Source organism: Lissotriton vulgaris, chromosome 12, assembly GCF_964263255.1.
Source record: "Lissotriton vulgaris chromosome 12, aLisVul1.2, whole genome shotgun sequence".
Lineage (NCBI taxonomy): Eukaryota > Metazoa > Chordata > Amphibia > Caudata > Salamandridae > Lissotriton > Lissotriton vulgaris.
Genome location: NC_141700.1, coordinates 662022979 through 662046561, shown reverse-complemented (window position 1 = coordinate 662046561; position 23583 = coordinate 662022979). Strand labels below are relative to the sequence as shown.

General features: G+C 46.2%; 1 protein-coding gene across 5 annotated transcripts in view; it reads left to right on the top strand.

Annotated features, from left to right (window-relative positions):
* Window positions 1-23583, top strand: part of MEAK7 (MTOR associated protein MEAK7) — a 211450-nt gene that overhangs the window by 179143 nt on the left and 8724 nt on the right. For all 5 annotated transcript variants that reach the window (XM_086945841.1, XM_086945840.1, XM_086945843.1 and 2 more), the window contains one exon: window positions 10299-10475. In XM_086945841.1, coding sequence (XP_086801967.1) covers window positions 10299-10475 — 177 coding nt within the window. The remainder of the gene's footprint in view (window positions 1-10298; window positions 10476-23583) is intronic.

Below are 23583 nucleotides of genomic sequence, written 5' to 3'. Positions count from 1 at the left end.
TCATTCAAAATGGTCAAGGTACGGCCAAATATAAGATTCAGACTGGTCTGGATATTGCTGATTGTTTGGTGCAAGGAGTTGGCACTAGTGTGGTGCTCAGTCAAGACATGTGAATGAGATTTACAGACTTTTCCTGAGATATGCAAGGGTGTCCCTTATGGGTTTTTCTTTACCTTTATTTATAACTGTTGGCAATCAATATACAAGAATCCAACACATTTAGGTAGACAGACCAGTTACAGCAAGGACGCACCTGCGTCACACATTGTAATAGTCATCAGCAGTATATATGCAAAACAGTAATTCTCAGCGCCGTTTAACAGGTAGGCTCCCAGATTGAAAAAGATTCCTGATGGCGAATGTAGTTTATGTAAGGTTCCCAAATGTCTCGGGAACGTGATCTAGTCTGCACCAAATCCCAGTAATTGGAAAATTGTTCATAGCAATACGAAATGTCTTTGACCCAGTCTTGTGTCTTCGGTGCCAAAGTGCTGCCCCAGCAAATTGCGACTGCGCTTGGCAAGGAGAAACATTATGGCGTGAGCTACTGGCTATCTCTGCCACATATCCCAGCAGACCCATAAGAGTTGAGCGGGCAGTGGAGTTTTATTACTTCTCCTATGACCCCGAATACCTCCGCCCAGTATGTCGCAACAACAGGGCAGTGCCAGGCAAGGTGAATAAAGTTTGCAGAGGTGGCGTGGCATCGTGTGCATCGGGAATCTGAGGACATGCCAATTCGTGGCAGCAGTACTGGAGTGCGGTAGGTACGATGTAGGAAATTAAAATGAATGAGATGTAACCTGTAAATAGGGTAGAGTAGTTTGAGCTGGCCGAAATAAAAGAGCCATTGTGCATATGTGAGTGGAATAGTGAGGTCTTCTCCCCAAGCCTCTCTGACAGATGTGCTGCTGCAGGTGCGGTCTGATGCATAGTGTTCTATAATGACGTAACCAATTTATGGGGTGAAGCGGTAGTGTACATGTATTCTAAAGCTGTGTGAGTCTCCGGAGGGGCCGGGAACGTTTTGAATAGTTCACAGCACATTGCTCGTAGCTGATAGTAAAGGAAAGTGTCTAGTGGTGCACTGGATGAGGCCTGTGGGGTAGGGGGGTCACAAAACTGATCCCCTGCGAAGGTGCGTATGTTAAGCCTGTTTGTACGGTTGCAGGCACCACCATCATGTAACGGAGTTAAAAGTGGGTGTTGTGCAATCAGGATGGATGGCGCATGAAGGAGAGGAGTGCCTAGGCGGCGGGCCATCCTGGCCCATGCCCATCTCGGGGAGAGTGAAGTATCTATCTCATCTATAGGTCGTGTATAGGGAGCGAAGAGAGCCTTCGAGAGTGGCCATGGTGAGACCACATCTATCTGCACTGTTATGTGTGGCTGAAATGATGTTGGGTGCGCCCAATAGTGCAAGAAGTGTGCTTGAGTGCAAAGTGCATAGAGTTGTAGATCAGGCGCACCCAACCCTCCCAGAGTTTGCGGCAAAGCCAGCAGTTCATACCTGACTCGGGGTTGTTGGCCGGTTCAGACCAGCGTGATAAGATTGTAATGGAGGCGTTGAAGACCTGCTTGATCGGGTAGGAATATTTACAAATAAATATAGAAATTTTGGTAGGACGATCATCTTAGCTATGGCGATACACGCCAGTGATAGCAGGAGTTTTGTTCATATGGGAATGCAATCTTCAAGCCAGGCTATCGCTCTGCCGAAGTTAGCCTGCCATAATTCGGCCATGTCCCTGCTTATGTAAATGCCCAGATATTTAACAGGTCCCTCTGCCCTTTGCAGGGGGTACTCAACGGGAAATGGAGTTGTAGCGTCGGTTAGTGGTAGAAGTACTGATTTGGCCCAGTTGATTTGGACCCCGGAGAAGCCTCCAAAGCGGATGACTTCACTGATCAGTGGAGAGAGATTTTGCTCTGGTCAGCTAACATAGAGAGAAATATCATCCGCATATAGGGACACGGTGAGACTTTGGGTCGTAAATCCTATCCCCCGATTTGCATGATATTAGCAAATTTGCACCGCTAGAGGCTCCATCGCAATGGCGAAAAGCAGGGATGAAAGTGGGCACCCGTGCCGTGGGACCCTGCTGATGGAGAAGGGCTCCAATATCTGCCCATTGAGGCGCACCCGGGTGGTGGGAGATTGTGTAGAGGAGCTGAATCTGTGCAAGGAAGGTAGTGCCAAGGCCCATTCTGCTATGGAGTGGAAACAGGAAGTCCCATTCCATCGTGTTGAAGACATTGGTTGCATTGAGTAAGGCTGCCAAGAATGTGGTGTGAGGGTATAGGTAGGACAGCACTGCAAATATGGTCAGGAGGTTGTGCTCAGTGGAGCGGCCTGGTACAAAACCAGATTGATCCAGCCTGATTATTACCTGCAGCAGGAGTGGAGGTCTGTTCGCTAGCACTTTAGCGAGAATCTTATTGTCCATGTTGATAAGTGAGAAGGGCCTGCACGAGTTGCAGAGATCAGCCGGCTTGTCCAGCTTAGGGAGTATGAAAATGATGGCCTCTCGCATCGAGAGGGGGGAGCATGCCCACCTCCAGTGCGTCGCAATAGATCTCCAACAGTGGGAGGATAAGAATATCAGAATATTCTTTATAAAAGGCTGCTCGCAGACTCTCTGGGGGGATGCTGGCTATTGCTTGCTGAATTTCCTCGGCCGTGATGGGGGAGTCCAGAAACTCCTGGTCTGTGTTAGAGAGCCATACCAGCTCATTGGAATCGAAGTAAGTCTGCAGGTCCGAGGGGGAAGCGCATCCCTTCTGTGTCCAGCAGGCCTTAGATGTAAGAGGAAGCACATGGTTTTTGAAGCATCCTAGCTATTGTCCTGCCGGGGCGGACCACCTCGCTGTACCTACGCGCCTGTGTTTCTTTACCCAGTATATTTACTTCTCTAATCGCTTCTTCTTGATAGGCCGTCATTTTCTCACGCATATGTCGGGTACGAACCCGAGGTTACTGGTGTGATGGAATTGGGTCTCAAGTACAGAGATGTCTGCTTCAAGAGCAGAAAGTGTTCAGCGGAAGCAAGAGTCGAGGACACCTGGGGGTGGGGACGTCTAGAACTCCCTGCCCTGTCCAAAGCATATACCAGCAGGACATTTGAGTCGCCGCACCATAGCACGTCTGCGGGTCAGAGCTAGCAATATGGTGCCAGACACCAGTAAAAATGTCTGGTTCGTCCACATTCGGGCAATAGATCACTGCCAAAGTTATGGGGTGATTGTGAAGTTTTGCCAGTCAAGATAATGTAACGCCCTTCATTGTCGCAAACAGAATGCTTCGTAGTCCAGGCCAAACCCCTCAGAATGAGGACTCAGACACCCCTAGTGTAATTGGAGTATGAGGAGGTGTATGTTAATCCCCAACTTTTGGCGAGTAGGGGAGGAAGGGCATTGCTGGGGAGGTGGATTTCCTGTATCAGATATCTATGGCGTGTCTGTTCAAATACGCCTGAACCAGGCGTATGTTCCTGCCGTCATTGAGCCCTCGCGCATTCCATGTGAGTAATCTAATCAAGGCTGTCTTATCCATGTATTATCCCTTATGGGGTTGTATGACGGAATAAGGCAGGTAAAAACATCACATGCCTTTTTACCCCGCATTATTTTACCTCACATATGCCTTTACCTCACATACATTTTTATCTTTTGGGGGTAGATCCCCCAAACCTCCATACTACCTTGCATGCATGGTAAAGGCCTATAAGTGGTAAAAAATTGTATGGTAATATATGAGTATTAAAGGCACTGCGATGTACAATTTGTGTGGTAAAGATCGTTTCCCCCCCTTACGCAGATGCCTTATGATAGATCCCAACTTTTTGCCGAAAAGCGGATTCTACCCTGGAAAGCTTAAAAATTAAAGGTAGGCATATTTCTACATTAGTTTTGTCTCTTCCGAGGCTACACCTGAGGTTTAGCAAATAGGCAGCATTAGGCACCCCTGCCGTAGCCACCACAGCCCTTTCGTGGTCAGGGATAGGGATCAAGCAGGCAATCTGCAGTTCACCAGGCACTGATCTTCACAGTCCCTCTTCCCTGCAACATCAGCCTCCAAGGCGCTTCAGTTCGCGTTTAGCGGGACACAACCACCCTGTGGGATTAGGATCCAGCCTTTCTTTCTAGGGTGGCAGTCTGTGACATCCAACAGATAAGTCATCCATATTGTCCGGCGGGGCTATGCCCTTCCATTTATTTCCAATCCATCACATCGCCAGCCCACATTCGAGCGAGTTTCAAAGGTGCACATATCTATTGTGTTTCAAGAGGTGCAAACTCTACTGTCCAAAGGTCACATTAATTGGTTTCAGCTTCAGAAATAGGGCCAGGTTCTAAACTCCAAATATTTTCTTGTGCTGAAGAATGGAGGCCTCCGACCTATTTTAGATCTTTCACCTTTGATGCCTTCCTCTGGAAGGAGAGATTCAGAATGTTCATGCTGACTCTGGTTCTCTCAGCCCTAGATCCAGTCGACTGGATGGTAGACTTGGACCTGCAAGACATATATTTTCATATACCTGTCCTTGCAGTCCGACGTACTTTACCCTATTTTTCAGCCTCATTCCTGTGTCTCGGTGAGAGTGGCTCTGAGACTTCTCGACCTACTGACCTCTTGCATCCTGGTTGTTGACCATGCCAGTCTGCATATGCGGGCTCTGCAGAGAAAAACTGAATCCTCAGTGGGCCCAACACCAAGGAAACCTGTTGTATTGCATTCATGTCTCCGAGTCCACTGCAATTGGGCCAATGGTAGGCCCCTTTCCCTCCCCACCCAGAACTGATGGTGCTGACGGATGTGTCACTGAGGCTGGAGGCATCATCTAGGAGAGTTGTAGATCGAAGGACTCCGGTCTCTGGCAGAAGCCCAACCCCACATCAGTTGCAATTTGCGGGCCATTAACCTCACATTAAAGACCTTACCACTGTCCATCAAGAAGAGGCTAGTACAGATTCTCATGGACAACCGCACTGCTATGTGGTACGTACTACTACCAGCAGGGCAGGATGGTGTCCTTGGTACTGTGCCAGTAGACTCGGGCATCTGCAGTTGGCTAGGGCCAGGGCATCTCCCTGATCATGCACCACGTGGCGGGATCTTTAAACACCAGGGTGGACGAGCTCAGCCAGTGGCCTTTGAAGTTAGCATTTACTACACAGATCTGTGCAAGTTTTACACAAGCCCCCAACCTTTAGAAATGGTCTACTCACGCTTGTGATAATCTATTGAAGAACACCATGACCAAGCCATCCTTCTTACCCTGAAACTGTGGCTTCATATCCCAGAATTGAGAAGCAAACCCGCCAAAGATGTTTCCTCCATCCAGTGCCCTTTAAAAACAGAACGGTGGGTCCACGGCCGACAATCTGAGTGCAGAGCTGCGAGAAGCTCTCTCCATGTGCCAGTGTGGAGAAGTAAGGCTGCCACTGGCTCTGCGCCTCCTGCAGCAGGTGAGAGTTGAAGAACATCACAACCAGTAGGCTGAGAACGCTGTTGCAAGGGCCGCTTTGCTGTAACACTTGGGCAACAAGTTCTGCTCTCTGAATCTGGCACCATGACAGGCAGGCCGTGGGAGAAGACTGCCAAGAGAAACATGGGGAGCAGCAGTATCCTATACACCCAGTCCCCAATGTTGCGCGCCTGCCACATGAACTCCAACACCTGGTCTTCCGTCAGCACAGGTTTGTCTAATCAGCACACAAATAAAAAACAAAACAGTTGTCTCAATAACTTCAGTCAGCTTTCTTACCAGAAGTTACGTTTGCTTGAGAAGTCAAAAATAAGTGTTATGGATTTTTACAGACCCAGTAAGCCTGATAAAGGCAAACTTAATATTTGATTCAGTTTACCCATAACTGAATCAAATATTCAGCTCATCCCAGGGGACCAGTTTCCTCCCTTCAAATGTTTATAATAAAGAATTTGCAATTTATTAACGATAAAAAAGAGATAGCAGGAACGTTTGAAATATTATGATCCACATTCCAGTCCATGTAGGCTGTCTATTCTGAATAGAGAGATCACACAGGGTCTATATCTTTGTTTTTATGATGATGACAATATAAATATACAGCAAAAGACACACAATTGATGGACAGAATGCAGAACAAATCAAAACATTCACCCTCAGTCAAGAGATCTGGGTTAAATCCATCATTCCTTTGCTCACCATGCCACCCCAGTTTAGACCTTGCCATATGCAATTCAGTTTTGACCCTGTGTCTCATGGCTACAGTCCAACCCAAACTGCCAAACCACGTCCTCCCTGGACCGGAAAAAAGCATCCTAGGATTGGTTTTGGGGTTTCACCCCTCCTCAGCCAGGATAGCGTGAATCCAGTGGCACAGTGAGCCCGGGACCCACGTCTAGACATAACCGGCGCACTTAGGGCGAGAAAGCAAAAGACACACAATTGATCGACGGAATGCAGAACAAATCAAAACATTCACCCGCAGCCAAGAGATTTGGGTTAAAGCCATCAATATTTTGCTCACCATGCCACCCCAGTTTAGACCTGGCCATATGCATATCATTCTTTACCCTGTACCTCATGGGAACAGTTCAGCCCAAACTGCCAAGCTGGGTCCTCCCAGGACTCTGGCACTTATTTCCATACAAATTAAGTACTAGCCTTCCCCCTCAGACATTAGCGTATTGCCTTCACTTCAGTTTCTTGAGCCTTTCTTTTAAGAGCCTCAATGAGACCCTTCTACTCATGTACACCACTTTGATGACCTTAAAAGCCAGTGCATAGATGTGTATGATTAAATTCTAGCTTCCTTTGTCGCATGTTTTGTATTTACTTTACTGGTGCTCATATTGTGCACATGATCTTTTTTGTGCAGGCTGTATTCAAAGAAAGGTTGAAGAGAAGCCACTTAAAAAATCCTGATGATCTGACTGATATTATTGTATTACTTTTACATCCAAAAGGATGTATGATTGAACCCCACATGCATTTTCCAAGCATGGCTTTACATCGCAGTCAGTACCCCGGCTGCAACACTACCACTTGTTCCTTTACCACTCAAATCGTTAAAACAACTTGCCTTAGGGGAGCTCTGGACTTTGGAATAGTATAAATTACTATTCCAACTCCATTCAGTGTATCAGTAGGGAAGGTGTTGGACTTAAAATACAACACCAGTCCAACAATGCATGCCCCAAAGCAAGTAGTTGTAAAGACTCGCGTGATAAAGGAACGCGTGGTAACGTCGCAGTCGTGGTAGTGACGGCAGTGTAAAGGCATATGGTGGTATTGACTGTGGTGTAAAGGATGTTCCTCTTTCCAAACTCAAACCTCGCCTGAGTGAGTTCAATAGAGATTCGTGGAGCACCACCTTTCCTTTTTACCTACTGTGAATGGTAAGTTGATCTAAGTGTACTTGCCTTACTTCCAAGGGAAATCTACTTGTTGTTAGGATTGACCCCTAATGTTCGAAGAAAAATCTACTGTGTGTTCTCAGGATTGAACCCTGAGGGTGCAACACCATGCTGTGTTTCTTTGAGATTTTCTTTCTTTAATAAAAGTGTCTTTTAGTATTGTTTAGATACATTTTGAGGTACTAGTAATTAAAGATTTAATTTACTGGGAATAATCGACTTTCAAATAGCTTGTGTGCATGGGTAAAACATGTGTACCTGAATTTTAATATGACAAAGCAAAAAGAAAGTCAAAGTTTGCAATGCAATGCAGTTGCAATTACAGTTGAAAATCCGGACGGGTGGAGTAGTGCCATAAGCGGTTAGGGTGCCAGATTTTGTCAGTGAGTGAATCCCACGCACAGTGGTATCTTGGGTCACCTTGTTTTTAGGGTTGAGCCTGCGAGAGCATGCGCTAGCGCATGCATCTTGCTTGCGAGACACAGTTGTATACATAAAAGGATTTAGAGCCAACTCACTGCTTAACATTTGTTGACTTGCGTGAAACTCTTCTTTCAAACCTCGTAATTCATCAGGGCAGGCCTAACATAATTTCCTTCCTCTATGTGGAGCAGGGACCAAGCACTGATTGATCCAACTTAATCAGTGCCTGTCCGCTGCTCCCGACGTGATTGAAGTACTATTTTGCTCTTTAACTTTTAGTGCCCTGAAGAAAGCGTGTGCCCAGCAGGACAAACAAAATTGCAAAGATTTATTTTCTATAGTTAAGTTTCTTTTATATTTCCAAGTTCCCTTTTCTCACTTTGCACTCATGCTTTCTTTTTTTTGGCTCATGGGCGTTGTTCTCAAAAGATTATCTTATTGCAAAGCAACATTGTTACTTTCTTATGTGTAATTTCTAAGATGCTGCTTTAACACTTAATCATGCAGTACACAACAATCCACCCCACTCCAAACCTCCCACTCTGGTCCACACCACCTCTCCCCACACCAATCCTCCCCCCTCAATCCAATCCAATCCAATCCAACCCACCCCACTCCAGTCCAGTCCAAACCACTCACCCCAATCCAGTCCACTCCAAACCACCACCCTCCAGTCCTCCCAATCCACCCCACTCCAGTCTGCCGCACTGCAATCCAAAACAGTCTGGCCCACTCCATTCTGCCCAATTCCAATCTAAAACAAATTGACCCCCTTCAATCTGCCCCACTATAATCCAAAATATCTGCTCCACTCAATCCAGAACAATCGGCCCCACTCCAATCTGCCCCACTGCAATCCAAAACAATCTGCTTCATTCCATACTGCCCCACTCCATTCTGCCACACTCCACTTCAGTCCAATCCACCTAATACCAATCTCCTCAATCTACCCCAATTCACCCCACCTCACTCCAATCCAATCCAAACCAATCCACCTCACCCCAGTCCAAACCACCTACTCCCTCCCCATCCACCCTACTCTAATCTACCCCACAACAATAACAATCTGCCTCATTCAGTCCAAAACAACCTGCCCCCACCCCATTCCAAAACAATCTTCCCCACCCCAATACAAAACCATGTGCGCCACTCCAATCTGCCCCACTCCAATCCAAAATATTCCTTCATGATCTATCCTTGATCTTAAAAAAAGAAAATAAATCTCAAGTGAAATAAATGCACACTCCAGTTGGACCCTAAAATCAGTAGTGCTAATACGAGCATTAACCAGTTGTTTAAGAAATTCAGTTCTATGCTTCATACCCCTGCCTTCTCATTTCCTACTGCCACTACTCGAGAGGCTCAATTATATTGTTGCCATCTTAAAACCAAATTTACAGAATGTAGGAGATGGCATTCAGATAGCTTTATTTTATACCCTCCCCTAATTCCATCTTTTCCCTTGAAAGACTACTTATTGGAAATACTGTATTTCACCCTAAAACAGTGCACCACATAATGTGTCTGTTGTCTCATTTTTAGAACCCACCACAACTGTTGTCAGTTCCTTTCTGGAAGATAAACATGTCTACAAGCTTCTCCCCATTTGTAACCGGTATTCTAAACAAATATGTCAAGAAGATCAAATACCACCCCTTAGATTTAAAAAAAAAAAAAAATAACCAAAAAAACTAAACAATAACTAAGCCCCTAATAGGAAAAGCAACCGTGAACCTGATTCTGTAGGCAGTTATCAGCATTTTGTGCAATTGCTAATTGCAGAAAATGTCATTAAAACTTGTTATTAACTCGGTTGCAAGCAAACCAAGCTGAAAATCGACCTCTTAAACTATTTTTTCTAGTTATAGAGAATACACCAGAATCGTATATATTTTTGGACAATGTATTAGAAATTGTAGATTGTGTAATCGTCTTGTGGTAGATTTGTTAGCCCTCTTAGCTCAAAGTTTGAAATGACTGATCTTCCTTGGCTCCAATTTAAACAAACAAAACCACTGCATTTCGCCAGTTATAGTTATTTCAAGTAACTATAACTCATGCCCTAAAGTAACACTAACACGTGCCCTTGCCATGCTCTGCTAATTACCTCATATATTGCATCATTCATGACATGTTCTATGACAGCATTGATATCATCACTGCAACATCTGACATGGCATCATTGGTAACAACAGTGTCTGGCGGGGACTGCTCCTCTGCTTTTCACCTCTTGGTAGGTTAGCGTGATGCTTCAATGCCCCTGTTAACCTATCACTGCGATGTTATATAACTGTTTGTTTATTTGTTTGCAAGACTTTCTAGATGTGTTAAGTTGCACTAAAGTACTTCATGGCATTTGGACATGCTTTGAATAATTTCCTAAAATTCTATGTTCTATGGCATGCCCTGTTTCCTTCAGCTTGATTCTGTAACTTGATTATGTAGCGTGTCTACCATTCATCTTCCCTAACAGGGCATGGGAGGACAGCATAATTACTTTGGACTTTGGATTGACAGTGACTTTGGACAAGGGCACAGCAAAGCGAAGCCCAGGTGTACCACATACAACAGTCGGCAACTTTCCTCGACCGAGAACTTTAAGATCGAAGTGCTGGAAGTGTGGGGAGTAGGACTCAATAAAGAAACTGATGTAAGTCCCATTGCAGGTTGATGGATGAGAGTCTGTGTTTATAGCTTTCCTTTCTTTGTTCCTCTTGGTTTCCCTGGAAACCTTTGGATCTTCTGTGCTGCACAGGTATTCCACATCTGCATTATATCTTTATATGCCCGGGATTTGATTTTGACCTTGTTTCCTAAAGCTTCTTAAAGTTTTAGTATCTCTGTTTGGATTAGCCCATACATTGATGCTCCTGCCAGCTTCGAAAATGGACCAACTCCAGTTTTCTCCTAGGAAGCTGCATTCCAAAATGTCAGCTGTGAAGGGGACCAATGGTTTTTACTGGGAAGACAATACAGAGACATCCCTTATTCTTTGCTTGCAACATAGCTATGAAAGTGCGGGTGTGCCTTAAACCTTAGTGCTGAATAATACAGACAATAAGACTATACCTTGGTGTCCTAAAATGTGAACTACGAATGACTGTGCAAGCAGATTCTGAATCAGTCAGGTGGAGTGGAAGGTAGAGTGAATCGATTTTTAAAAATAAATATCTGTACGCTATATTAATTGCTTTAAGAATGTTTATTTTGCAAGCTATTTGGGGTGCTATCCAAACCAAAATCTCCAGTATTGCTTTAATTATATATTGCACTGGTGAGTGCCTGTTGGGAGGGAGTAACATCATTTGGACCAGATCTAAAAAGTGTGAATTACACAGTCCTAATTCATCCCACACCTCCCCAAAGTGGTTTGTCATTATTTTTAGACATTTATTTTAGACATTTATTTTAGACACTGACCGCCTAAAGGAGCTCTATCAAATAGTTAATCTATTAAGCAGACTAGTTCTTATAACTAACTTGTTGAATGAGGCAAAGTGTGTTTCAGTGGGGAGCGAGTAAAGTTTACATATGGAAATAATGGACCCATCCCTTTACTTTATATTGGCAACTGTTTTTTTCTGGGAGTTGTAACAAGAGGATGTTGGAGTCTTTGCTCCAAGTAAATAGATTTAAGTAAGTTCTTCGGAAAAATCAGAACATCAAATGCCGATAGGTGTTCTCTCCCTTTGCAGCTGTTTTGTGCTATGTAAATCCCTACATTCAGATTGATTTTTTTGTTTTTTCAGTTTCATATAGTGCAAACTTGACCCAATGGTACTGGATCACATTATATAAGGACTAGTTACATTACACAAAGTCGCAAGCATTTTGTTGACATGGAGAAATTAAGTAATTTGCCCAAAACCACAGGATTTTGATTCCAGGATAGATGCCAAATACTGTGGAGAGACTATGGATAATGTGAAGGGAACACTAATCTGAATGGCATTATGAAGAGCTAATTTTTCAGAAATGCAATGATGTTTTTATAAAGAAGTTTGTAGCTGGACCTTCCTGGAGAAGGAAGTGTGTGGAACTTTCAACTTCCCCCAGATGGTTCGTCCTAGTTGATTTGGTAAATAGAGGTTGAATTGGCGATTAGTAATAAATAGGATTTGAAGATAAGCAGAACGTACCCTGGTTTTGACTCTATCTCTGCTAGGAACTAATTTGAGAAAGGTGATTTGCAAATTTTAAAAGTTTCTGAATCTTGGTGGTGGCAAAGCTAGTTAGGAGTCCTGCTGGATGATCAGACTGGCCACAGGTTCAATCTGGACAGGAGGACTTCATATGTGAACGTCTTGAAGCAGAAATTATGGATAATTCTGCGGATGTACTGGTAAATGCAGTAAGCTGCCTTTTTGAGACCCTCTAATCGGACATGCCATGGATGATAAATGTAGCGTAAGACATGATTTGATAAAAACTTAGGAGTATTGCAGGACTTTGGTCATGTCACTTTGTTGTAGGTTTTATGGAGGACCAGTCTGGTAGCAGTGGCTGTTTGACAATGGCAATTTGTGTGGATTTTGGTCTAGATGCAATTGAGCTGAACTAATGCTTTGTTTATACATATCAAATGATCCCTTTAACTGGTTCAGAGGACATAAAATACCTTGCTACTATGTTGGGCTTTATGCTATACTTCTTCCATTTCTAACTGCAGGTAAGTGACTAATGCTATTACAGAATTTAATAGTACCCCTCTATTCACTGTGGCTTTTTCGCTACACTTTCAATGAACTGCCTTGTTGTTACAGCCCTTTTAGGCTCCAATTACAAGTGGATCAGATGGGGGTGAGGTATTCACGACACCTGAAAGATACTGTTAGACCTGGCACCATTGGTGTGGGTCTCCCTTCCATTTTTGCTGTTGTCTCATGTTTTTTGCTGGTGTTAGATGCTTCGGGCACTGTGCCACTACTATATAGTGCCACAGTGCAAGTGCTCCCTATTATAAATTGATGTATTAATCAGTGGTTCCATGTTTGGCTATTTGGTTTACTTGTCAGACCCTAGTCTAGTGCACTGAGTGTTCCCAGGGCGTGTAAATCCAAATGCTGCTGGTGGGCCTGCAGCACTGGTTGTGCCACCCACAGAAGCAGCCTTGTAAAATGTGTCTAAGGTCTGCCATTGCAGAGCCTGCGTGCAGTCTGGTACTGTCATGCTGACTGGGCAAGTGCACCCACTTGTCAGTCCCTAAAACGTCCTTTTTCTTCGTATCAGTCACCCCTATGGTAAGGCGGGCAACTAGAGCCAAATTTCAGGGGGGGGGGGGGGGCGCTGAAAAAGATTTGGGGGGGCTAATTCTTCCAGCCGTAACCAGATCGGCTGTAAAAAGGGATAAAAACACAACGAAAGCCTAATTTGCAAGTACACTGTCTTTTAAAGACCTGTTAAGTACTCGGGTGCGGCTGCATTTAGACGTCGCCAGCCCGTGAAACTGTGTCAGCCCGGGCTGACACAAACGACTTTGGGGCTGAAGCCCGGTGAGCCCAATGGGTGTTGCGCGCCTGCCTATGGTAGGCCCAAGGGCAGGGTGCATTGTAAGTAGAAGGTAGGACAAGCCCTGATGTATGCGGCATGTCCTAATAGTGAATTACAGCCATTTTCATTTTTCACTATTGCAAGGCTACCTGTTCTCTATAGGCCAGAATGGGCTGTTAGTTATTCCATTTTTGTAATCCTAACTGTCTCAGAGAACATGGTAGAAATTCGAGTTTAGTATGCCTGAACTCAGAATGATAAAATACATCTTTTAGTGAAGTTGGTTTTAACATTCTGTGTTTGCAAATACCACTTTTAGAAAGTAGGTATTTGCTTGTCTAACCATTCAAACCTGCCTCTGCTAGGTTGTGTATTCCTTTTCTGGTTTTGGGAGTGACAGGGATGGGGAATTCCAAGAGACAGGCTGAGTCAACCGGTGGTGAATAAAGAGATTTGCATCTAGATGGGACGGAGGAGTTGCACCTGAACCTTGAATAGGGATGTGCCTGCCTTCCACAATGCTGGCTCTACTTCCTGTAGGGCATCTGATGTGCTTGCCCAGCACTGTGAAAGGAAAGGAGAAGTCTGGTAAACAGAGTGCTTCAGAACTGGTTTGGACTGGGCAAAGACCCCTCTCCCCTCAGAGAACAAAGGAGTTTGGGGTATAAATATTGGGACCCTGATCCCATGAAATTAGATCACTTTTGTACTACAAGAAGAAACCTTTACTGAGCAGAAGAACCTGAAGAAACTGAGGAGTGGCTATTCCCAAGCTGAAGTGCTGCTTGGGGGATTGGCCTGCAGTGGTTGCCTAACTGCCAAAGGAAGGAGAAAGGAACTTTGTGTACTGTGCTTTCAACTTGTGAAGGATCTCCAAGGGCTTGGAAAAGAGCTTGCCTCCTGCTGAAGTCTCAGGGACAACAGACTTCACCCCCAGCTCCCCAGAGTTCTTTGGAAGTGCCTGCTGCTGTTTTGGGCCTTCTGAGGAACTGCGTGTTGCAAGGTGCTGGAAGAGCGACTCAACGAGAAGAAGCGTGTCGCCGTCCCTGTGCCTGTTGTCGCAACTCCGAAGGAGGGTGTTGCCGCCAGAACTGTCGCACTGCACTGCATCGGAGAGAAAGGTGCTGCAATGAAGAGGAAGTGTGTCGCAACTCCGAAGGAGGGTGTCGCCGCTGGAACTTTCGCACTGCTTCGCAACGACCAAGAGCACCTCGCATCCCAGAGAAGCACGCTGCTATCGGAGCTGGTGCCGTTACATATTGGATGGCACCGCTGTAGTTGTCGCATCGAGCGGAAGCTTCACGCATCGTGGGAGAAGTGTCGCCGCTGGAGCTGCTGCCGTCGCATCGGCAGGATGTCGCTGCTGCAGTCCACGCATCGAACCGAGAACTTCTCGCATCCCAGAGAAGCATGCCGCATCGTAAAGATCTTCCCGTCTTTATTTCTTTGTTTCTTAAATTTGCCGCATTTCCCATCGCTGCGACATTGCTTACCGTGGAAGCGCTACGCAACCTAAGGTACATTGACGCTGAGTGTTGCATCTAAGAACTGAACTGAACTAAGCGTAAATCTACCATCTTAAAGTAATAATATTGTGTATTTTTGTTGTGTATGGTCTTGTGGTAACTCTATATAAAGTCTACTTATTTTTTATATAAAGCCTGTGTGGCGTCCATTTGTAGTGTTGTCACTGGGTTACTGTATGTGATCACAAATGCTTAACACACAATGCCTCCGAGATAAAGCCTTGCTGCTCGTGCCAAGCAACCAAGGGTTTGAGCAGGGGTAAGAAATGTAATCCCCTTATCCTGACTAGAGGCGAGGGTCCCTGTTTGTCACAAGTACCTACCTGTGCCAACCAGAGACCCCCAAATCTAACATTGGTGGTCAGCAGAAGGGATTCTGGGTTTGCATTTGTGACTCATGTACAGTGACTGGTGAACACTACTTAGTGAGTGCAGACCATAACGATACCACATACTTTTTGGATTTTTGTTCTATTTTTGAAAGATGCCTGATTCAGTTGTCATGTGAGATACAGAATCCGTGGCCTCCATGGAGTGTGAATGGGAAGAAGAAAGGCTAGAAAGCTACAAAGTAAAGCAGCTGAAGTATTTTTACAAGAAATTAAAGGTTTCCACTGTTGGGTGCACCAAGAAGGAAGAATTCTACAAGGCATTGAGGGCCTGAGTAGAAGCAAGGAAAACCCCTGAAATTGAGGATGGGGATGACCATGCAGAAGTACAACAGGAAGAGCCATTGGGCTCAAGAGGAAGGAAAGTACCTTCCCTTGCAGGTAGCATTGGTTCTAACAAAAGTGTGTCTCCAGAGAAGTTGGAGGACAGAGAGAGATCAAGAAGGCATGAAATGGAGATGACCACGTTCAAGGTGAATAGGCAACTGGAATTAGAAAATAGAAGTTTAGATATTGAGAAAAAGAAAACGCAGTTTCAGCATGAAAAGGTTTTGAGGGAGTTGGAGTTTAAAACCAAAAGTTTAAAAGTTACTCCCTCTGGTGGCAGTATACCGTCAGTACATACAGAAAGTAGAGTGTATATATTTCCAAGGATGTGGTGAAAGAGTTTTATAAAAATTATGATATTGGTCAGTGGTTCAGAGCCTATGAGGTAGCCATGTCTTCCCACCGGGTCCCTGAGAGAGATTGGGGAGCGGGGTTGTGGGGAAGGTTCCTTAGTGAGGGGGCGGGACACATTGTTAGACTTGCCTTCTTAGGTCCACACTTCATACAGTCACATGAAAGATGCATTGATGTCTAGATATGGTTTGACACCTGAGAGCTATAGGCAGAGGTTCAGGAAATGCAAAAAGTTAGAAAACTGTTCTTAGGTTGAATGTGTCACTTTCTTTTGCAGAGCATTGGATGGTTGGGTAAAGGGCAGCAAGGTTAATGATTTTCAAGGTTTGATTTGATTGCATGGGGGCACTCGTCTGATAATTGTTTTCTAGCAGCTGTAAAAAGTTTTGGCATCAAAATTGATACCAAACTCTCCATGATCCAGCAGGTCTCAGCAGTAGTGGGAACATGTACAGGCATGCTGAGACAGCTGCATAAACTTGCTCACCTTTAATACATTGAGTGGCAGTGTCAGCCTTGATACTGTCTCGTCTTGATTACGGTAACTCCTTATACATCGCCCTCCCGGGCAACCTATTAACTAGGCTACAGGTTATTATGAAACAATGCCGTTAGATTAATCTTTGGAGTGCCAAGGAGAGCCCATGCGACTCCCCTCCTTAGACAGTTGCATTGGCTCCCGGTGAGACAGAGAACTAATATACCTAGCAAGTCCCCAACTCGCCTCCCTAGCACCTCCAAACACAATGCTCCCAGTTGGAAATCAGTACCCTCCCGTAACCGATCCTCCCGCCCATTGCGTACCAACAACCATTTTTTGGAGACCGATCTTTGCTCTCTCCTACAAACCTTTCATTGCGACCCCCGCTTCACTCACACACTTGCCCATGCCTTCTATCCTCGCAAACCCTCACAGGCCCTCTACTCGCAACAACAGAGGAATCATCAACAATAATCTCTGTAAAGTCCCACTCATCCAGGAACACACCACTTCCCCTGTCACCCCCCGTCTTAAATGCACACTCCTGAATTGCAGATCGGCCTCGAAACACGCCACTGACATAGCCGACCTCATTACCTCTACTGATCTTGACCTCATTATTCTCACTGAAACATGTCTTACAGTACCCTCCTCCCCCCTCATCGACATCCTAGTACCCCTAACTATGACGTCATCAGACTAGACAGGACTGGTAAGATTGGAGGAGGTATTGCATGCATACACCGGAGCAACATCACCGTAAACAGGGCTATATTCTCGGTACTCCCTTCTTGTGAATACATAAGCCTCGACATCAACAGTAATGGTAAGCCTGTCTGCTCGCTACACATCATCTATCACCCACCTGGTGACAACCTCCTCTTCACAGAACACCTCATGAATATGATCACAACACACACCGGTCGACGAAGCACACACATTTTCCTGGGTGACTTTAACCTCCACTGGAACGATCCCAACGATACAGTGGTCAACAGCCTCATAAACTTCCTCAACGCCTTAGACCTCAACCAAATTTGCAACAGCCCTACACACAATAAAGGCATAATTTGGGATTTACTAATCTCTAAGAGTGATGCCATTCATTTGGAGTCGATCCTCCCCTGTGATTGGTCTGACCATCACATCATCACTTTCCTCATCAAGGAAACAGTCAAACTTAATTCGACCCAAGCCACAAAACCTAAAGTATGGAAAAGAGACTGGAAAAAACTCTACCCAAACACGTTGCCTACCTCAAGCCAGAATCTACTTCTACCCCCTGCTGGATCTTCCAATGTTACTGATCTCACCAACCACTACCTCAACTCTATGACTTCGATAATTAACAAATTTGCTCTCCTGCAACTAAAGAGAGTTTCCACGGAAGACTCCCTGGCTCAACGGTCTTCTTAACGAGGACAGACGTTCTCTCAGAATGACTGAACGCAACTGGAGATCGGTCCCATCCGCCAAGCTCCTTATGACTCTAAAAAGAAAGAGAAATGCTTACCATCGAAAGGTCAAGCGCACTAAAGCAGACTTCTTCGGCCAACAACTTGACCAGGCTAGAAATCGTCCAAAAAAACCTTTTGAATTAATCAAAACTCAATCTAAGGACCAACCTCAACGTCCACAAGAACTAACTCACCCACAACCCACATGTGAGGACTTTTCTAACTACTTTAACCCAAAGTCTGAGAACATCAAGAAAGATCTCCTCAATGACCTAATCTCTCACTCTTGCCCGCTCACCAAAACCTCCCCTCTAACCCCAATTGCAACGCAACAAATCCCGTGAAAGTTTGCCCTAAAAAACGACGCGGCATGGTCATACTTTTACACCTACTCTGAAGACGCTATAGGCAAATTTCTCAATGCCATGAAGCCTTCCAATCACCTCACTGACCCTCTCCCCGCAAATGCGGTTAATTATCTTACCCCTTTGCTACTACCTTTCTGGACTAAGATCATCAACAGTTCACTTCTACAAGGTTGCATCCCTGACTCCCTTAAGGTAGGGCAGGTGTCTCCCATCCTTAAGAAACCCACAGCTGACCCACGGACCTGAACAACTACCGCCCAATCTCTAATATTCCCACCTTGGCCAAACTTCTGGAAAAATGTGTCCAATACCAATTGACAAAACATATTGATCACTTCAACCTTCTAAACAAACACCAATCCGGCTTCCGTGCAAACCACAGCACGGAATCAGCCATGACACACATCATTGATGATGCACTTCAAATACTTGATCAAAATGAAGCATGCCTCCTTATCCTACTAGACCTCTCCTCATCGTTCGATACGGTCAAACACGAGCACTTGATAGATCTGTTGAAACATAGAATGGGTCTATCAGGATCAGTGCTCAAGTGGTTTACCTCTTTTCTGCAAAACCGGACTCAAAAATTCAAGGTCAACAACACCCTGTCTAAACCGGTTCCAGTTACGCTAGGAATCCCACCAGGTTCCTCGCTATCCCCTACACTCTTCAACTTATTCATGAAACCACTCACCGATCCGTTACAAACATCCAACGTGCAATTTCACATGTATGCCAACGATACCCAACTGTACCTCAAGATCAACACCCTGGACAACATTAGTTTGCTTAACACTACTCTTAAGACCACCCAAACATGGCTGGCAATCACCTCAAACTCAATGCTTTAAAAAACTGAATTCCTCCTTATTGCCCCTCTGCCAAAGTCCCCGTAATCCACAACTGGATCAAACACCTTACAGCACTCAACGTTCAACCAACCATTGTGGATTCAGCAAAATCATTGGATATAACTCTGGACTGCAACCTCAATATGCAGAAACACATTAGTAATGCAACGAAGGGACAAAACATTCCGATTAATACACCAAGGAAGCTGAAGCCCTTCCTACCTCCCAATGAGTTCAAGGTGGTGGTTCAGGCTCTAGTTCTACCGCGGCTGGACTATGGAAGTGTCTCACTATGTGGTCTCCCCAAAGCCACTACAGCTCCACTAAGAGCCTCTACCAACGCGGCAGCGAGACTCATCACTGGCTCGAAAAGAAGGGCTCACATCTCCCCGGACCTAAAATCCTTAAACTGGCTGCCATTTAAAGCCAGAATCCACCTGAAAATAGCTTGCATGACGCACAAGGCCTTACATCATAATGCACCCAGCTATCTCACACAAAAACTCACAATATCTAAGTGCGGAAAACCTCCTTCTGAAACCACAAAAATTCAACAAGAAAAAAACATTCGATCCTTCTCTGGAATGGCACCCAGGATATGGAATGCCCTTCCATCGGAAATAAGACTGAACCCCTCCTCTTCCTTCAAACTGGAAGTAAAAGGCATCCTAATGGCAAAACTCACGTAAACACAGCCTCATGTGTCTGTGAGAACCTCCATTCCCTTCATGATATCTATCAACCTAATCAATATTTTTGCCATTACCATGATTCGTCTGTTCGCCCTTGCTCTGCACTTCACCGCTTTGCTTTTTGTATGCTCAGGTCGTTCTATATATTTGACGTTCTTATCATTATTGTACTACCATGACTTATCAGGCCGCTCTGTTCTGCTTCATGTTGATTTGTCTTTTTTGTATGTTATGCTTTCTGATGCTATTTATTATGGTCTTGCTTATCTTTAATGTATGATATAACTAAACACACTGACTGTAAAGCGCTCTGATACGGCAAGGGTCTTGTACGCGCTCTATAAAACTTTCAAAATAAAATAAATAAGGGTCTTTGTATCACGCACAAGACCATCTATGGCCAAGCCCCTAGTTACATTAAAGATCGCATAGCCAGATACACTCCCTGCAGGGTGCTTCAATACTTGGTTGCCAGCCTTCTGGCTTGTCCCCGATTTAACCTATCCTCGAAGGGAGGAAGAGGGTTCTCCACTTCTATTCGCCACATCTGGAATAACTTGTCGGAAAGGTACGCAAGGAACAGGCTCTTCTACTGTTTAGAAAAAAAGTTGAACAGTACTTTTTTCAGAGGCCTGGGATGTAATTTAACCTATTTTTTTCTCCCTCCCCCACATGCTAGAGCTGGGTCTTCTCTGAAAGCACTTAGAGACCTGTAGGTGATAATGTGCTGTATAAATTGCAATTAACAATAACAACAACAATAACAGAGCTGCGCTAGCATCTGATAGATAGCAAGCCGACTAACCCTAGGAAGCTTGCTGAGGAGGCGGACCGCTGGGTGAGCACCCGGGTCCACAAGGGTCACGTGGGAGACTCAGCCAAAGGTGGGCAGGGTTCCCAGCAGAAGAGTGTGGGCGGGGGGGACAAGGGTACAGAGAAGGAGTTCCGCAAAGGGCCCCAAAGTAATTCCCAAGGGAACCAAGGGAAGGGTTCCCAGCCTCCCCCTGAGAAGAAGCTAGGGGCCCGACAGGTAATCCTGTTCCCCAGGGGCCCCTGAAGTTTTACAAGTGTGGCGACCTGGGTCATAAGGCGAATGAGACCAGGTGCCGCCTGTTTGGTAAACCAGCACCCACTGGTGCTCCACCCCGGCAGATGGCTAGAGTAGCCTTGGGGGAGAAGATTGATGTCCCAAGGTGGGTGGGGTCTCGCACAGATGACCTAGTCTCTTTAGGAGACTGTGAGATGGTCTCAGAAGCTCAGCTGCCCAGGAACACTAAGAAATATGGGCAGTGAGTGACCATCAATGGCAAAAGGTGGAGGCTCTTGGAGATACAGGAGCCAGTGTGACAGGTGTCACCTGGTGTCTCAAGAGCAGATTATCCTGCATGCATTTTGCCAAGTTGTTGCCGCCGACAACACAGAGAGTCATTGTCCAATGGCTCAGGTTCCCTTTGAGTGGGGGGGGGGGTCTCTGGTACTCTTCAGGTAGCTGTGAGGCCCGCCATGCCTGTTGACTTTATTGGGGAACGATTTGGAGAGCACCCCTTGGGAAAAGGTGGAGAAAACAACTCACTTGAAGATGGTTTGACTGCCTGACTGGGCGTGTGTGACCACCAGGTCAATGTCAGCCAGTAGGGGTTCTCAAGAGGACCTGGAGCCTGAGAGGGAGGCCCAGGAACCTGCCGAAGGGAGAAGTGGCGGGGCGTTGGAAACCGACCCCGAAGTACCCCCGGCCCAGGAGGAGGTAGACCCTGAGGGGATACCCTGGAGCCTACCGGGGAGCAAGTAGCTGAACTGTGGGACCTGCCTGAGCTGACCCATTGGCAGCAAGAAGGAGGCCCCTCCAGGGAGGAATTTTGGAAGGAGCAGTTAGAGTGCCCTTCTCTTGTGGGCTTGCGGCAACAGGCTGCAAGCCAGGCAGCAGGTGATCAGTCAGGGTCACACTTGATTTACTGGGAGAATGGTCTCCTGTATAGTGAGCCTAAGGTTGCTGAACCTGGGTCAGCCGGTGTGCTGGTGGTACCCCCAGAAGTTCAGAGCCTTCCTACTGGGGCTGGCTCATGATGCGCCATTAGCAGGACATTTGGGGCAGGACAAGACCTTTGAAAGGCTTGTTACCCACTTTCATTGGCCCCAAATGGGCATGAGTTCAGATACTCATTGCAGGACTTGTCAGACTTGCCAGGCAAGTGGAAAGAGTGGGAGGAAGCACAAGGCTCCTCTCCAGCCATTCCCTGTGGTCAGAACCCCCTTTGAACGGGTGGGGATTGACATTGTGGGGCCACTGGACCCCAAGACAGCTCTGGGCAACAGGTTCATCCTGGTCTTGGGGACACCCAGTCAGAGGACCTCCGAGTCTGGTCAAAGAAGGCTGGGAGCAATCTCTCAGGGAATATATAGCTACATGCTGGCCTTCAGGAACCAGACTAGGCGTTTCGGGAAACTCGCTGAGGCGAATCTGGAAGCCAGCCAGGAGGAGATGAAGCGTTGGTATGACCAGAATGCCACTCTGGTAGAGCTTCAACCTGGCCAGAAAGAGTGGGTCGTGGCCCAGTGGAGCCTTGTGCGCTCCAGGATAAGAGGACCGGACCATTTGAGGTTGTGAAGTGCAAGAGTCCAGTTACCTACTTGGTGGACTTGTGGTCTCCTATGAACCCCTTGAGGGTCCTACATGTCAACCGCCTTAAGCCCCACTTAGAGAGGTGTGAAGTGGGCATGCTCTTGGCAACAGATGCTGGGATGGAGGAGGAGACTGAGCCTCTTCCTGACCTCCTGTCAGCCTCCGTGCAAGATGGGTCAGTGGATGGTGTTAACCTCTCTTCCACCCTGACCCATGAGTAACAGAATGACTGCCGCCAGTTGCTGGGACAGTTTTCTTATCTGTTCTCCCTGGTTCCTGGTGTCAAAGATTGATGAGTCCATGATGTGGACACAGGAGACAGCTTACCTGTGAAGCATAAAACTTACAGAGTAACTGACAGGGTAAGGGCTTGCATCAAAGAGAAGGTCTCAAAGATACTTGCGCTAGGTGTGATTGAGTCATCTAGCAGTCCTTGGGCCAGCCTAGTGGTCTTGGTCCCGAAGGCTGCAGCGCCGGGTGCCACACCCGAACTCTGGCTCTGTATGGACTACAGAGGGCTCAATTCAGTTACGAAGACTGACGAGAACCTCATCCCCAGAGCTGATGAGCTCATAGATCGGCTAGGGGCTGCACTGTACCTCAGCACGTTTGACTTTACGTCTGGGTACTGGTAGATCGCCTTGACTGATGGGGCAAAGGAGAGGTCAGCATTCTCCACACCAGATGGGCATTTCCAGATCCGTGTTATGCCCTTTGGGACGAAGAATGCCCCTGCCACCTTTCAGAGGTTGGTCAACCAGGTGTTGGTTGGACTGGATGAGTTCAGTGCCGCCTGCCTGGATGACATTGCAGTGTTCAGTGCCAGTTGGTAGGAACATCTGCGCCACCTCTGGGAAGTGTTGATGGCACTGCGGAAGGCAGGTCTCACGATCATGGCGAGTAAGTGCCAGATCGGGCAGGGTTCCTTGGTGTACTTGGGACACCAAGTTGGGAAGGGCCAGGTGGCGCCCCTACAACCCAAGATTGAAACCATCCTGGCTTGGGAGCCACCCAAAACCCAGACAGAGGTGAGAGCCTTCTTAGGTCTCACAGGGTATTACAGGAAGTTTGTCAAGGGGTATGGCAACATTGTTGCCCCCTTGACAGAGCTGACTTCCAGGAAGTAGCCCAAGAAGGTGATCTGGACTGACACCTGTCAGAAAGATTTTGAGGCCCTGAAAGCTGCCATGTGCTACAACG